This window comes from Prosopis cineraria, unplaced genomic scaffold (genome assembly GCF_029017545.1).
Source record: "Prosopis cineraria cultivar Desert tree isolate PC_DT_omini unplaced genomic scaffold, ASM2901754v1 PC1521, whole genome shotgun sequence".
Taxonomy (NCBI): Eukaryota; Viridiplantae; Streptophyta; class Magnoliopsida; order Fabales; family Fabaceae; genus Prosopis; species Prosopis cineraria.
The window spans coordinates 124-16,201 of record NW_026556846.1 but is presented as its reverse complement, the minus strand read 5'-3'; the positions used below and the strand labels follow the sequence as shown (position 1 = coordinate 16,201).

The following is a 16,078-nucleotide window of genomic DNA, read 5'->3' as shown; positions in this document are numbered from 1 at the left end:
TATTTTAAAAAAAGTTATTAAGTGTGTTTAATAAAGTTTATTAATATATAAAATTTTATTTAAAGTATCTTATAATTTGAAGAGAGTATAAAATATCCTACACACGTAACCATCTCTCACATTAAATTTGATAAAATATAAAATATTCATGACTTTTAAGTAGGACGGTCCATCATATGGATTTTATATTATATATCTATTATTGATTAATTATTGATTATTGATATATTAATATAAAAAAATTACGAGAAAACCGGTCTAAGTTAAAACAGGTTAATTAAACCGAATATATTTGCCTGCTGAGGTGACTCAAAACCAATGCACCTAAATTTTGCTCATTAAAAAAAAAAAGAATAATTTTGAAAATATGAAAAAAAAAAAAAATACAAGTGTGTGTGTGTATTTAAGACTGATTAGAAGCTGTCTGCAAACTTTCTGAAAAGATAAAAGAAAGAAATGAATGTGATCTAACCTTTGTGTTAGAGCCGTGGGAGAATCAGGTCAAAAAGTTTGTTGAGGATCACTATCCCTAGTGATTCTTCAGGGACTGAGAGTGGGACTGTGTGAGTGAATTACTACTTGGCTTGCTCGTGTTCCTGAATCGAATTGGCTTCTTCGCATGAGGAATTTGCCTCTGAGCTCGACGTTCGTCGAGCAGATTCCTCCTCTTCTCGTCTCCAATTGGTGGGACGATATCAACAACAACACTGTTTGGCAGAACGCCGTCTACTTCTCTCTCTGCGGTTGCTATGCACTCGTCTCCACCGCTGCTCTGGTCACCCCCCGCTCCTTTCCTATACTGCTGATCTACTGTCACTGCAGTTTCCGCTTATCTTCTTTCTCGTGTGATTCTTATGTGATTAATTGCTTAAGCTCTTTCAGAAAAATGATTTTGTGTCCACATTCTGATTTTCGATTGCGCTTTCTGAATCAATTTATTTTATAGCTTGGAGTTTCGATTCTTTTTCCCAGCAAATTCAAGCTGGGAAACCTTTTTCGTGAGTGATTGCCCTTTAACAAATATAGCATTATACATTCTGTTCAACCTTCGTAAGCATACCTCTGTTTTTGACATTGGCCGAAAAATACTGTTTTTGCCATAAAAAAGCGAGCTATATTTTAATTAATTATTAAAGCTTTGTGGCTATTCGGTGCGCTCATCTCTTGGTTAATTTACGAAACGAAATTCATGGGTGATGATAATTTTTTTTTCCTTGTCCAAAAATTTCTTTTTGATGCCTTGTCTAGTACTTCTTTAGCGCGACAATTTCTAATTTTAAATAATTATTTTTAATTTGTGCGTTTGGAGGGTTTGATAGTAAAGTGGAATTGACTGAAAGTGATTTCGTTCTTGGGAAATGTCTTTTGTACAATTAAAGAAAATAATGATGACGATGCAAGGATAATTACTGTAAAGTAACGATATTGTGTATATCTAAAAGATATTATATTCTTTTTTTGTTTGGCAATGCAAAGGAAATGTTGTCCCATTGATCGCGCCAAACGCCCTGTGCTGGACTTCAAGCGGTTGTTTATTTCCCACTATTTGTTTTGTTCCTATTGTGTTTTATGTCCCAAAAGAATCCTCGTCCTGATGTTGTCTTCCTGGTTCCAAAATACTGCAGATTCAATTGATAAGAATTGAATTAAGAGTTCCTGAATATGGTTGGACAACACAAAAAGTTTTTCATTTGATGAACTTCATTGTCAATGGAGGTGACGTTGAGAGGCTTGATGCTTTCTATATTTTCATTGTTGTGTGCAATTTTGGGCGTCTTACTCTTTTTGCATTTCCATTTTGCAGTGCGTGCAGTGATATTTGGATTTCACCACCAAGTTTTTATCTTACACCCAAAGGTTAGTACTGCACCTATGCTCTTTATAATTGCAAAGTTGAAGAGGGAATTTTTTTTTTTTACTAAGATCAACAGGTTTTTTAGTTTTTTTATATTGATACAGAGTGTATATTGGCTTAGGTACTAGTTTTGGTTCTATTGGATCTTCCAGGACTACTCTTTTTCTCAGCATATACACTTCTAGTTCTTTTCTGGGCAGAAATTTATCGTCAGGCAAGTGTTTGTTCTTTCTTATCATCTTTAAAATTGTTGATTTTAATTGTGACAACCAAGGATCTTACTTTAGCGAATTAAATAAAATCAACTCTCAAAAGCAATTATCCATATGAGGAAGGAAATTCCTTGTCTTTTTTCATTTGTTTAGTCTTAGTATTTCTAACTTTTTCCAAAACTGAGCAGGCAAGGAATTTACCAATTGATAAACTCAGGATAGTTTATGCTTCTATCAACAGTGCAGTGTATTTTATTGAGGTATCTATCCTGTATCATGCTGTAAGAGCATTTTCTGTTTGCTGATTAGAACTGTATCCAGTTGTTTAATTCTCTTACAATCATCTTAATCCACTTTTCAATTGGTTTCCATCTTATTCCTTTTTGTTCATATCATATTCTGGGTTTGCACTCTGAGGGATTCTTAAAATGTTGCATTTCTGAATATTCTATTATTCAAGGAAAAATGCTCTTTATTATCAAATTTTTTTAATGTGGTGTTGGACAGCATCACTGTGTAGAAACACCTTATCCTATAAGCTATAATACTATTGACAGCAGATCTTGCCTCCAACTCTCCAATCACCTTTGCTTGAGTGAATAAGTTGCAGATAATATTAAGGGGAAAATTCAGTCTTAAGATGTTTTTCTGGCATCTGAAAATTTCTTTACCAATGAATTCCTAGGAAATTTGTGCTTCTTGACTGTGAAGCTCAACCATCGCTTGTTGGCTTTCAGTGACATACAAGATATGCAATTTAGTTTTATTTTGAGTGGTATTTATGGTTTATCTATTTTTCATTTCTGCAAGATGATGTCAAATTCAGCATAAATCTCAATGGCTTCTAGAGATGACAAGAGCTTGCCTGCTGTTTATCATGCTGTCCATATATAACCATTTTACTAAAGTGTCGCTTTGGTTTCAGATTTGCATTTGGATTTATCTTTGGATAGATTACATTAGTGCTGTGCAGTACATCGGAAATATATTTTTTGCTGGTTAGTTTTTCTTCTTTCAATAGCAGTTATAAGGTGCTTTATGTTTTACACCTATTTGTATTTTGTACGCTTGAGATTGAGTTTTGCTACTTTAAAATGAAGCGTTGCCTTACGTAAAGACATCTCTTAAGAAAATTCGTTCTCTTATTCAGTTGTGTCATTAATGGCTGCATTGGGCTTCTTGCTTTGTGGAGGAAGGTGAGGCTTATGCATTTTATTTGAATTGCTATGATTTATTAGCTTGGTAACAGTTTCTTTGCTAGTTATTATGCTTATTGTGGTCAGCTTTTCAATTTTGTCTGATATGCATCGAACATATATAGATTGTTTCTCATGCTGAGGCACTTCCCCATTGAATCTAGAGGGAGAAGGAGGAAGCTTCATGAGGTATGTGCATTTACATCTCAGTTGGTCTATTTGATAGAAATTGCTCTGCAAAAATGATTTTTCATGTAATCTTTTTCTTGTGAATTTCGTTGTGTGCTAAAGGTCATTGTATGTGGCATAGTTTCTTCGCACGGTGTTATGTGCATGTCAAAAATATACAATGTTAAGTTTTGCCAGTATTCTTCTTTATTGATCTCTACCATTAATGGAAAGAATAGAAATCTTTTATTGTTGTACAAGTACTTGGAAGTACAAGGTTAAAGGTTTGACAACTGAAATTTGTCGAGATCATGATAAATTTCTTTGCTGGCGTTTTTTTTTTCCTTTTTTCTTTTGGGCCAGAAATTTTTGCTGGCTTCAAAATGTGCAAAGTACAAAATCATATTTGTCATCATATTACCTCTTCAACCATCAACTAGATTAGAATAGCTCTAGCTTTTCCTTTAAAAATTCATATTTATTCTTTGTCAGAACATTGGAGTAAGATATGAAAATGAATGGATTTTATGTTAGCATTGTCATGCATCATTTGTGCTACATTACGTTTCAACAAAGTAAGTTAAAACTTCACGGATCTTGGATTGCACCATGAAGTTATGAACGAAGATTTACTTTAGAAAAAAAAATTAATAAGAAGTTGTGAACTAAGAAGAACCTGTTAAAAGCTTCCCATTTATTCAGTCTCATCATTTATTAGTTGTATTGACAGAACATAAGCTGTGTATTACAGGTTGGATCTGTCACAGCCATATGTTTCACCTGCTTTCTGATCCGATGCTTTTTGGTAACCACTGACTATTTATTATTGTTATTATCATTATCATGTTAATGGAAATTTTTCTTAAGCATTTAGATGTTAATTCGTCGCGTGTGTAGATTTCTTATTGTTTTCTTCTTGAACTACACCATCTGTGCTTTGGTAATCTTCTCCCTTATTCTTGCTACAAGTAGTTGGGATGCTCAAATAAAGCAAAGCTAGAAACACGAACATTTCTACCAACATTTAGCATGATAGCTTGTATGCATAGTGAATATTTAATATATTCTAAATGAAAGTATTTTAATTTAAACCATGACTGTTTTTGTGTTCTATGTATGAGCATATTGTGTGTCCCTTCATAATTTATGCACAAGAACAAGTGAAATTGAAAAGTATACTCTCTCTTAGTGTTTTAAAAACTGGACCGAACTGGCTGGTTCAACTGGTTGAACCAAGAGACCGGCTATTGATCCGATTCGGTTAACCTTTCAAAACCGGCCACAAGGAAACTAGTCAATGACTGGAAAAATAGGTCAAAAACGGAAAAAACCGGACCGGTTTCCTTAAAAATTGATATGAATGAATTAAAATTTTGAAAAAAAATTAATTAAAACAAAGAACAAGAAAGAATAATTAATATTTAATCATGTATTCATCAACAATATATCATTTTACCAAACATTAATTAATATTTTTTGAAAATATAAATATTTGCACATATTTCTTATTTAATTGTGATATATAAATTAAAATTATAGTAATTTAATGTCAACCAGTTCAACTACGGTTCAACAAATGAATCGTGAACTAGTGGTTAGTCCGATTTTTAAAATCTTGCTCTTTAGTCCTTATTATAAGACGCTTTTTAGAAAGATTATTTGGTCTTTAATATGAGGCACTCTGTGGGGGTTATTAATTATGTTTTTCCAATATTATCTCTATCTAAACTTATTAATTATAAGAGAGAATGTAATGCAAATTTGAATATTTTCATTTAAATATGAGTAAAATTAAAAGCTTATTCTTTTTTCAGACAAGATTAATGACTTAACCACCTTTCATTAATTCTGGTGAGGTGATTAGATATGCCTTATAATAGAAACCGAATGGATTATATGATGTCTAGCAGTTAATGTTGAAAATAAGAATGTAATGGATTTTGTTCATAAGAAGCCATTGTGGCGCTGCATTAATGGGAAAATCCTGCCTCATATTGTTTCACTTAGTTTTATCATGACTGCTAGTCACTGGTAATAAATCTTGGTAATGGGTTTAGAGTTTATTGAAAAGGGGAAGAACCCAACAGAACCGTTGTTGATCGGCAAGATTGGTGGGATCAAATGCAAAGAGTGCTAGATGGAGACGGAATATAGGGAAAAAGGAGGGTTAAGGCTTGAAGTCTCTGTCATGGAAACTAGAGCTGCAGGATTAAAGTTAATTGACAGTATCAATAAGTATGCTATTGTACTTCATGCATTATAGACCTATAGTATATTTCTTAATCAATTTTTCTTTAATACTCTTGCAGATATTTCTTGGTACATTTGATTCAAAAGCATCACTTGATGTTCCGAATCACCCAATTTTGAACTTGATTTACTACATGGTAACCTGCAGAATTTTGCTCTGTCAATTGCCTCTATATCTTGGTTTAATTATATTGACATCTGGGAATATTTCTTCTCAAACAGCTAGTTGAGATCATGCCTTCAGCTTTAGTCCTTTTCATCCTGCGCACATTACCCCCAAAGAGGATATCAGTTCGGTATCATCTTGTCCAGTAACAACAGTGCTTTTGGGATTTTTGTTTAGTCTTTGCCATTGGCCATGATTGTGCTGGTTCTCTAGTTGGATGCTATTGAAGTTCGGCAGATTCAGAGAAGCAATAGTCCACCAGATATGTCAACCCCTGGGAAACACAGAAGCTACTTCTTGAGACTGATAATTTGGATTTATTTTTCTAGGCGCGAGCAGTTATTAATCGTTTTTCCCCTTTTTAAATTTGAGGAAAGAGGGGTTTGTTGAGAGGGTTTAGGAAATAGAAAATTTCATGCAGTTTTAGATCATAGGTAGAGGAAGGGGGGGGTACTATAACCCCTCAAATTTTCAATTTTATCTTTGTAGGTGTTCTACATTTATGGTCGCTCAAAATTTGTGTATACTTTTTACTTTGCTTACTTTTCAATCTCAACCCTTTTATAGTTGAATTGTAGCCCTAATTTATATGCTGTAATAATGTATACTTATTTTGATGTTTGGTGGCTTGTACCTACTAAACATTTTTTGGAACGATGACTCCAAAAAGTATATAGATCAAAAGTTGAGTTACTTGAATAATATTATCGTATTTTTATCATGTTTGGTAAGGGGTTTAGACTGAAATTTTCCCTTATAAAAAAAAAAAGATCAGGTAACGGTCGTCTAAACAGAATCCTGACTGCCAATAGCTCTCATGCCCCCTGCGGCCATAACTACAATGAGACTAATCGATGTGTGAATGCTACGCCGTTGCCAATTATGCTTTGACCAAGCCTCTTGGGAGTCGATTTGGGTTACTTTCTACGAGTCGATTTGGGTTACTTTCTACAAGTCGATTTGAAATGTTTCTAAAAGTCAATTCGCCAAAAATTGATTCGAGTTATTATGCCAAAAAAAAATTAATCTGAGTATTTAAAAAAAAAAATTATACAAGAGATGGGCTAAGGCCAGGAGAAAGTTGAATAATGGACGGCTGGATTCAAGGAGGGTCGAGCCGTGTCATAGAAGAGGTATTCAGACCTTCCTTTGCCAGCTTGTCTGCAATTTTGTTGTGTTCTCTTGAAATTTGTTGTAATTATAATTACCCTTAGCTTTTAAACAGCTTTCAATTATTTTTAATAGTAAAGTTCATCACGAGAATTTTAAAATAACTTTCTAAAATGATTTTTTTAAAAATATAATTAAACATAAATTTCATTATAATAAACAATAATTATCAATTAATTTTTTAATAAATTAAAAACCAAACATACACTTGGTAAATATTTATATATGTGTGTATATATATATATTAGGAGGTTCATAAGTATGTCTCAATCTCAACATGTCAAGGCCTATGTGCCTTCCATGTTGACATTTTGTTTGCCATATCAACAATTTCCTAACACTGCAATGGACTAAGATATTAGGATTTGTTTTCTGTTTTAAAAAACTATTTTCTGTTTTTAAAAACAAAAGAAAAATCATTTAGATAAGTGTTTTGACTTTAAATGTTTTCCAAACTGTTTTTATTTTTTAAGAACAAAAAAGGAAAATGACTTGTAGTTGTTTTTGTTTTTTATTTTGGAAACACGCTACATTTGACTTTTAATTATCTTCAGCTATGATCAATCATTTGGCAAAAAAAAAAAAAAAAAGGTTATGATCAACCATTCTCATATACCATAATCGTTAATCACTGGCCACTACCACTATTGACTTTTTGTAGCTTTAAAATTATTTTCAAATCAACATAATCAAGAGAATTTTCATTTCATTTTATTTTGAAAAACAATTTTTAAAAATTAGCTTACAAAATAGGTTTTTGAAAGCAAAAAATAAGAACAAAACCAAGTCATAATGTTTTTCAAATTATCATGCCGTGACACTTTTAGCAAGTCAAATACAACAGTGAAGTAATTTCATAAATAAACTTCATGACAAACTTTTTTTTTTTTTTAAAAAAAGTTTGGCCCCAACTATAACCTTAAGCATAGGAGAGAAAGTTAGAAAATAAACCTGGTAAAAAGAACACCCCAAAAAACCACAAGACTTGTACCACTTCTTTCTAAATTCTAAAAAGGTTGGAGAAGAAAACTCATCACATTTAGGCTAGTAACTGTTCTAATAGACATCTATGTGATATTTTATACACAATGCACAGGCACAGGAAGGTTAGATCCCCAGAAAATGGGGTTTCTCAAACCCCTCAAGTGTGTGGCTTCATCTGCAAATATCCATATCAATCACGGTGAGGGGCTTCCGCTTGTGGCGGAGCAAATCTAATATTTCCTGGCCGGGCCATGACAACAGGCTCATCTGCAAATAGTGCTTTGATGAATGACGGAGTTTTTAGGGGCCGCCGGCCGGTCATCCGAGGATAGACATCTTCAAGAAAATAGTATGCATGACCAGCAATCATTCCCTGAAGCATGTTTTCAACTTTAACAAAAGCCATCCAGCACATAAAAAAATGATTGATGCAATACCAAAATAATGTGTTACTTGAGCAAAGACACATACCAGAAGATCCACCCAAGCACTTGCACCCACAAGGACAGAGAATCCCAAGAGAACCTACATTCATACAATAAAAAAGATCAAATTAAACAAGAAATGAAGAAAATCAATACCAAGTACAAAGCATAAACTCAGTTTAAGGGTTACTTTTCAATCATATAATCTGGAAGTCCGGATTCTCTCTATATATGGTCTTTTGAAAATCATTTGAAGGGAATTTCAGTCATCCATTTTATCTAAAAGGTTTAAATTTTCCCCCTCAAATTCAGATTAAAAATCATCATTTATATATAATATTACAATCAAAACTACTGTAAAATAACTATATGCCTCAATTCATGAGCATTTCTTTTTAAGTGGTTACATACTGTGCAGTATAAAACTGCGCAAGTGGGTCTTGTTATATACAAAAACCAAATCCATTCTACAATTCATTCACAGTATAAATACAAATTCTAAAATACTCTTCAATCCTGTGCATTCTTGCATGGGATTTTTCTGAGTTATTTCTCAATAGATCTAAACATCTATATCATCTTGACCAGTCTAAATTTGCCCAAAATGACCGTTATTTCCCTGCTCAAAATTGAGAAGAGCCTAAGGTATAACACAAGCTCTTACTCACCCAAGGAAGGTAAGCTGCTGTGAATGTAAAAAGGCCAAGAAAGCTCATGTGGATGAAGGGATTTTGTTTGCTCCATACATAAACCTGGACAATACAAAATGTCAAGTCTTTTTATAACACTGAGACAATTTAAATTCAAACATGAAGTTTTAACAACAAAACATCAATGGAAACATAACTGACCATCATGAATGTTAATGAATTGCTAAGGAACATAATTTTTGCAAATGACTCTGAGATGTATGGTATCATCCCTCCAACAAAAACAATCCCAGTCAATAAAGTAGCCCCAAATAAGAGCATGTAAAAGAAATCAGCTGTCCTCCCCCTGAAGGAATTCTCCTCTAGAAGTTTGCAGTACCGAGCAAGAAAGAACATATGAAACAAAAAATCCAAGTCTGCCAATACCATGTCAAAAGTTATGTTAGAGAGTAATTTCACAAACTTCAAACTAGATATCAACTAACATGAATAAACAAACAAATAAAGGAACACATCAGTAAAGGGAACATGTCTCAATTTTTAAGTGCAGGCAAGCTATCTATACATCTAAGCAGCTAACAAACCAGCCCGTGGATAGAAAACACCATTAGGAAAAGACAATGAGAGGACTGTGAGAACCATGCTATACATGCATTCAAATTAAGAGATTCGTGACTAATATATACATTACTTTGACCATCAGTTCAAGCTTTTGTCAATGATTTTAAGAAAGAATATCATGCCTGAAAGGTGTTACATGGACATGTGAGATAAAACCAAAATAAGGACTAAGTCCAATAGACAGTTAGAAATGCCATAAAATCATTCCTCAGTTTCTGCCTTCTAACAAGACTATGAAAGGTCATCACCCTAATCAAGTAGGTTAACTTCTTGAAAGTAAAATCCAAGGCCAACCCTCTTATATTATGACCAAAAAATAATTCACTCCCCACTCCGTTATGTAATTGTAATTGAGACTTGGTTAGTTGTTAGGAACTAGCCATTAGGTTAGTTAAGAGAGAGAGAGAGAGAGCCATATTAGAAGCCTATAAATAGTTGTGATCTCATTGTAGATCCTATGCTAAGTCATCAATACAATTTGCATATTATTCAATGAATCGTCTTGTCACTCTATTTCTCTTTCTCTCAATCTCTCTATTCTTCTCTCTTCTCTGTTTTTCTCTCCAATCTCTCCTCTTCTTCTCTATTTTCTCTTTCATGCAGAATCGCAATTCTATCTCACACTTAACAACAACAACAAGCCTTATCCCACTAGGTGGGGTCAGCTACATGAATTATATGACGCTATTATACTCTATCATTTATTAAGCTTTTAGAAATATTGTTAACTAAAAAGTCTTACTCAACAACTTCCAAAAGTGTTCTCTTTAACCTTTTTCTACCCTACTTGATATGGCTCAAAGTCATCTATTCTACTCTCCTCACAGGTGCCTCTCGTGGTTCACAGGTGCCTCCCGTGGTAATTCTGTATCATAGTCACACAAAATAAATACGGCTCACACACTATGTTAAGTGCCAAATTTGATTCATTCATACCTATAAACCGACCATACTTACGTTAAGGACCAAGGTATGGACAATTTCTTTCATGCACCATTTCCCAACTCAAATATTAAATTTTATTTTATTATTTTAGTCAACAATGGCAAAATAATTACATTCATGATGTTTAGATGACCACAACTTTCCTAAATACCCTCCCTAACCAGAACTGATGTATAATCATTGATCACAAAGGTGTAGCATAGCAAGCTCAAAAAAGGTGTAAAGAAAGTAAGTCGATGAGCCTCACAAGGTGTAAAGAAAGATGAGTTCCACAGGTGTGGTGATTGTTACTAACAGTGAAACATAGTGCTTAGAAATAGTTATCAGTACATGTGTAGCATAGCAACTTTGGTGGCACAGTAAGCACCAAATGCATTAAAGCAACCTCTGTGAAAACTGCTATCTACAGTTGCAAAATATGGAAAATGGAATGGCATTTCAAAATCTGATAACTCTGCAGGCAAATTGCAACTGCACAGCCTTCAATTCTGTTCAGAGACAGTAATCAGCACTCTGCTTCAATGAAGGACATCTGGAAACCCTGTGGTTGCCAGTTGCTACTTCTCTTCAGATTCTCCTGTCTGTCTTCACCCTCTCTCTTACGCCATTCATCTTCTCATAATTATATTGTAGTTTGTAACAATAAAATCAACTATACGTGTGATTACAATTTTTCCTAATTGTACTTGTTTTTAAAATATTGTTTTGTTGTTGTCTTTCAGAATCAATATTTTAAATGTAGCAAAAGCTTTGTCATATATAGCATTAAGGAGCCCTCGTAGAGCTATCCATTATTACAATCTACGCATGTGGCAGCACCAGGAGTCTTCAATTGTACGTACAAGATTTTGATAGAAGAACATTAAAACGCTGCCAAATCAGAGCAGTAAAGGAAGTCGCTATGAACTAACAGTTGAGGGTTCAGAGCAGTGAACTAATGTCAATCAACAATTTTGTCAAGGGGAATTGAAGGCATTACCCATTCTACGGAAGTAGAAGAAATTGGTGATGAGACGCCAGAATTGATAATGCTTGACCACCAGTTTAGGGTTCAAGTACAAATGATACGGAGAAATTATCTGCAAAGCCATAACAAGAATCATTACTCAACGAAATAGTCCCTTGAATAAAGTTGGAAACGATAAGTTTGAACAACCAATGTCAACCATTAAAAAAGGGGAACAAAATTTCCCCAGATATTAGCGAAACCAAAAGGAACTGAAATCAACCCAATCGTAACACGTTTCTTTCTCAAGAGAGCCAGAGAAGCACCATGATTAAAGACGAAAACTACAATAACCCAATAAATCTTTTCACTCTTTTACACGATCAAGATTATCCCACCGACTGTCCGTTGCACTCCCTTCTTGAACTGATATTCCAAATATTTCAATCCCACAAACTGAACCTAAGTTGCAAAGATAACCCATACCAGCTGAAATAATCTTTGGATAGTTTTGAGTTAAAAAGATTTATCGCCAGTGTTTGAGAAGAACTAACAAAATCATAAAGTAAAACAAAAAAAGCAAATTTAAATCAATAAAAAGGGAGAGAAGAGAGTATACATCAAGGGAACAGCCGATGGTGGTAACAATTGCAGCTGTGACATAGGAGCGCGTAATGATGGGCATCTGCTTATACCATTCTTCAACAGCTTGAGCCATTGCTGAATCAGAAGAAGATGAATGAGGAAACTAGGAAACAAGACGACGAGACTGAGAACAGCCGAGAAACTCTAGCAGGACGAGGAGCAGAGAGGAAGATGACTTTGCACGAGGAATGACACTAGCGTGGCGAATCCCAGAGAGAGTGATTGTCACGAACCAATTAAAATGGGCATGTGTTAATTAATATTTACACTAAACAGTGCCTTCAAACTTTAGGAGTAATAAGTAATTTTAAGTAGTTTAAAAATTGTATAAAAATAAATTTATTTTGTAAAAATAATAAGATATGTTTAGTTATAATAACAAGTAATGATCAGTTAATTATTATTAATTTTATGATATCTTTTTTAATTATTTTAAAATTTAAAATTTCATGATATGTTAATATATACTGTTTCTTTAAAACAATTTCTTTTATAAATCGTATTAAATTATTTTTAAAAGATACTCAAAGTAATTTTTTAAAAAATTAAAAATATATTTTTTAAAATTTTAATTATTTTTAAAAGTTTAAACAGATATTATAAAAGCTTATAAAATAATTTTAAAAAAAATAAGTGACTTTTTGTATAAAATAAACTAAAACAAACTGGCCCTAACTTAATTCAATTCAATACAATTAAATGTATAAATGTATAATTAGCATTTAGCAATATTGTATAAAAATATTTGATAACTAGTCTGGTTAGGAAGGATTTGGCATGCATAAAGTTCTGAGATTTAGATGTTAAAAAATATAAGATATTTTTAATATTTAAAAGCTTAATTAATCTTTATTTTTAAAAATATCATTAGTAACTCATTTTTTATTTATTTTAAAATAAAATATCATATTAAATAAAAGTAAATAAATACATATGATTTTAACAATTACTCTCTTTGTTCAAAAATGTAAAATATTTTTTGAGAAGTTAAATTTTAAAAAATGTAAGATATTTTTAGTCTTTCAAGGTGTAATTATTAGTTTTTTTAAAAGTGCCCCTATTGATAATGATTTTGTATTTATTATAAAATGTTTAATAAAAATAAATATAAAAAGATAGAGTTAATTAGAAAATAGGTAATTACTTTATTAGAGGTAAGATTCGGTTAAAAATGCTTTATAATTTTTAACCAGAGTAAGTAATTTATTGAAGAATGAGATTCGATTAAAAATAATTTATATTTTTAACAGAGAGAGTATAATATAAAAGGAAAACCTTATATATTCAGCTTTATATATTTAATGTATTTGTTTTCAATTAAATCAACACATGTATATCTTTTATATATATTATTTTTCTATAATAAATTATTATTTTGGTCAAAAAATATAATAAATTATTATTAATTTAATTATCATATTAAAATTCACTTATCATGAAGAAGATAAACCATTCCAAATAAATTTAGTTGAATTGAAAAAAGATATATTTTAATTCTACACAATTCTCCTAGACCATATATTTAAAATCTTTAAATTTATATTTTACTTGTTAGTTGTTAAAATCAAACTAGTAAAAACTGGACCAACCCTGAATTGAAAGAAGGCAGTATTCCATGTAGTGATATATTGTGGTCTCCAGTTGTGATAAGATAAGTATATTTTTAGTTATGTATAATTAATTAAAGTTTTAAATAAAAATAAAGATAATGTAAAATTCAATGAAAAGTAACTTAAATTATATAAAATAAAATGTTTTCCAACCTAGAAACAACAAAAAAAATAACATTAAGGAGCATTAAAGAGAGTAATGATAAGAAATGAAAATGAAATTGATAAAGATAGCAAAAAAGTTATCATTTAAAAAATAAAAAACAAAATACATACGAGATGTAAAATATAGGGTGTGTAGGGGTGTGTTTGTTTGAAGGGACAAAACTTTTGTCAATTTACTTGTATCAATCAAATTTTAAATACTTGACTTTTTTTATTAAGAGGGAAAAAAACCTCAAGTATTTGGCATTTGATTATACAAGTAAATCAACTTAAGTCTCCTTTTCAAACTTTTTATCACATTATAGAATTGATTAATTTTATAATTTAATTCGATCGAGCCTCAAAAGTGATTAATTATTTTTCAAATGTGATCAAAAAATTATGACTTGGTATGAAAGCCATCAACCTACATGAGCTGTTCAATTGCATTTTGGTAAAGACTCAACTAGGATTTTATTCCATAGGCTTAGGCATCTATGCATGGCAACTCTTGAACAATTTAACAACTTCAAAGGTTTTGTTGATTCTTCATTATTCAATGGTTCATGAATATGTATGTTTATAAAATGTATTCTTTTTCATTCAACATGTAATTTAAATGACAAATGGTGGTTGATCCCCACAAGAATGCACATTGATTATGTTTTGGATGTATGTTCATTGGTTTGTACAACGAACAAGTGAGGATTGAGATGCATGTTCTCTGACTTGTTAAATAGACAAATGGTGAATGCAATCTTTTTATGTTACATGAAAACAAATGTTTGAAAACACATTTTAGGTAGAATCAAACAAGATTTTAAGACCTTTTCTAACTAGCATAAACTATTATTGATATAATCCCTCCATTAAAAAATATAAAATATTTTTAAAAAGTTAGATAAAAAAAATATAAAATATTTTAAGTCTTTCGAGGTGTAATCATTGTCTTTTTTCAAAGTGTTCCTATTAATAAATAACTTATATTTTTTTATAGGATGTTTAATAAAGGTAAATATAAAAAGATAGAGTTAATTTGAAGGTAGATAATTACTTTATTAGAGGGTAAGATTTAATTAAAGATGTCTTATATTTTTTAAGCAGATAGAGCATGTATAATACATAATTTATATATGCATGCACTGTTTTCTGTAGCCACTAAAAGATTGAGAAACAAGCCATGTATAAAAAATAAAAAAAATAACAATAATGGTAAATGATAATCAACTCATTTTTTTTAATTGTCGAAGAACTATTTTTTGGGAAATTACCTATGAGTTTCAAGTAAGAAAATTAACCACAAATAGGTTACCCGAATTTCATTTTATATTAATAGGTTTCAAAGGAAAAAACTTCATATTTAGTATTAAAGTTACTTTATTTATATCTAATTTAATATTTTAATATTTATATTTTAAACTTTCATATTTATAGAAATATTTATATAGTTACACATTTAAGATTTGAATTCAAAACTAATGATTAAGTTAGCATAATTCTTTACTAGTCGTGTTATGCTCCTTGGTAGTCAACTTTGAATTTAGTATAATACAATGTTTTGGAAAAAATCCTCATAATATTTAATTTTCATATATTCCTTGATACATAATATTCACAACTTAATTGTCTATTTTCTATTTGATTTGTTGGTTGCACATTCATTATCATCATTAGAATTTTCTTAAAAACGAGATCATAATATATATTTTTTTATAGCAGTTAGATGAATAATATATTTGGCTTAATGATGCGATCATAAATTTTTCACATCAAATCAAAATTGCCAATTAAATGAACGAATGAAGGGGGACGCATTGGAGAGAGTCATGCGAAGAGAAAGTATTGAGAGATTCTCTACTGCTTTTACATAATTGCTTTCGTGTTATTAATATCATTACAGAACCAGATAATTGTAAGGTAAAAATATAAAAGTTAAAAAGTTTACAAAACCCCAAATTTAAAAAAATAATAATTAAATATATTTACTTAATATTAGGTTGAATATAGTTTGAAAAACTACAATTCATCCTGTTGGGGAAAAAAAAAACAAATCGCCAATATTTTATCATTTAATGGCCCGGTTAATTTTAC

At 31.2% G+C, this 16,078-nt stretch overlaps 2 protein-coding genes across 6 annotated transcripts; one reads left to right on the top strand and one right to left on the bottom strand.

Moving 5' to 3' along the window:
- Positions 1 to 456: 456 nt before the first annotated feature.
- On the top strand, positions 457 to 6,549 carry LOC129300294 (tobamovirus multiplication protein 1-like). Of its 5 annotated transcripts, none has more exons than XR_008590734.1 (12): positions 457 to 775; positions 1,626 to 1,716; positions 1,805 to 1,857; positions 1,977 to 2,069; positions 2,256 to 2,327; positions 2,993 to 3,065; positions 3,218 to 3,263; positions 3,389 to 3,452; positions 4,183 to 4,236; positions 5,503 to 5,666; positions 5,741 to 5,818; positions 5,904 to 5,965. XR_008590734.1 is itself a non-coding variant. In XM_054938857.1 (11 exons), exons 1-11 carry the CDS (start codon positions 620 to 622, stop codon positions 5,994 to 5,996), a joined length of 873 nt encoding a protein of 290 aa, XP_054794832.1. In that variant the 5' UTR covers positions 457 to 619; the 3' UTR covers positions 5,997 to 6,549. The 5 variants fall into 5 exon arrangements, 3 of the variants coding, with proteins under 3 accessions (XP_054794832.1, XP_054794833.1, XP_054794834.1); XR_008590735.1 differs by having other exon boundaries at positions 5,489 to 5,666; XM_054938857.1 differs by lacking the exon at positions 5,503 to 5,666 and having other exon boundaries at positions 5,904 to 6,549.
- A 1,297-nt stretch (positions 6,550 to 7,846) lies between these two features.
- Positions 7,847 to 12,425, bottom strand: LOC129300292 (derlin-2.2-like). Its single transcript, XM_054938854.1, has 6 exons — positions 12,208 to 12,425; positions 11,622 to 11,721; positions 9,278 to 9,492; positions 9,095 to 9,178; positions 8,473 to 8,526; positions 7,847 to 8,374 (listed from the first exon to the last, which is right to left on the bottom strand). The coding sequence occupies exons 1-6, from the start codon at positions 12,304 to 12,306 to the stop codon at positions 8,192 to 8,194; spliced, it is 735 nt and encodes a 244-aa protein (XP_054794829.1). The 5' UTR covers positions 12,307 to 12,425; the 3' UTR covers positions 7,847 to 8,191.
- Positions 12,426 to 16,078: the final 3,653 nt, after the last annotated feature.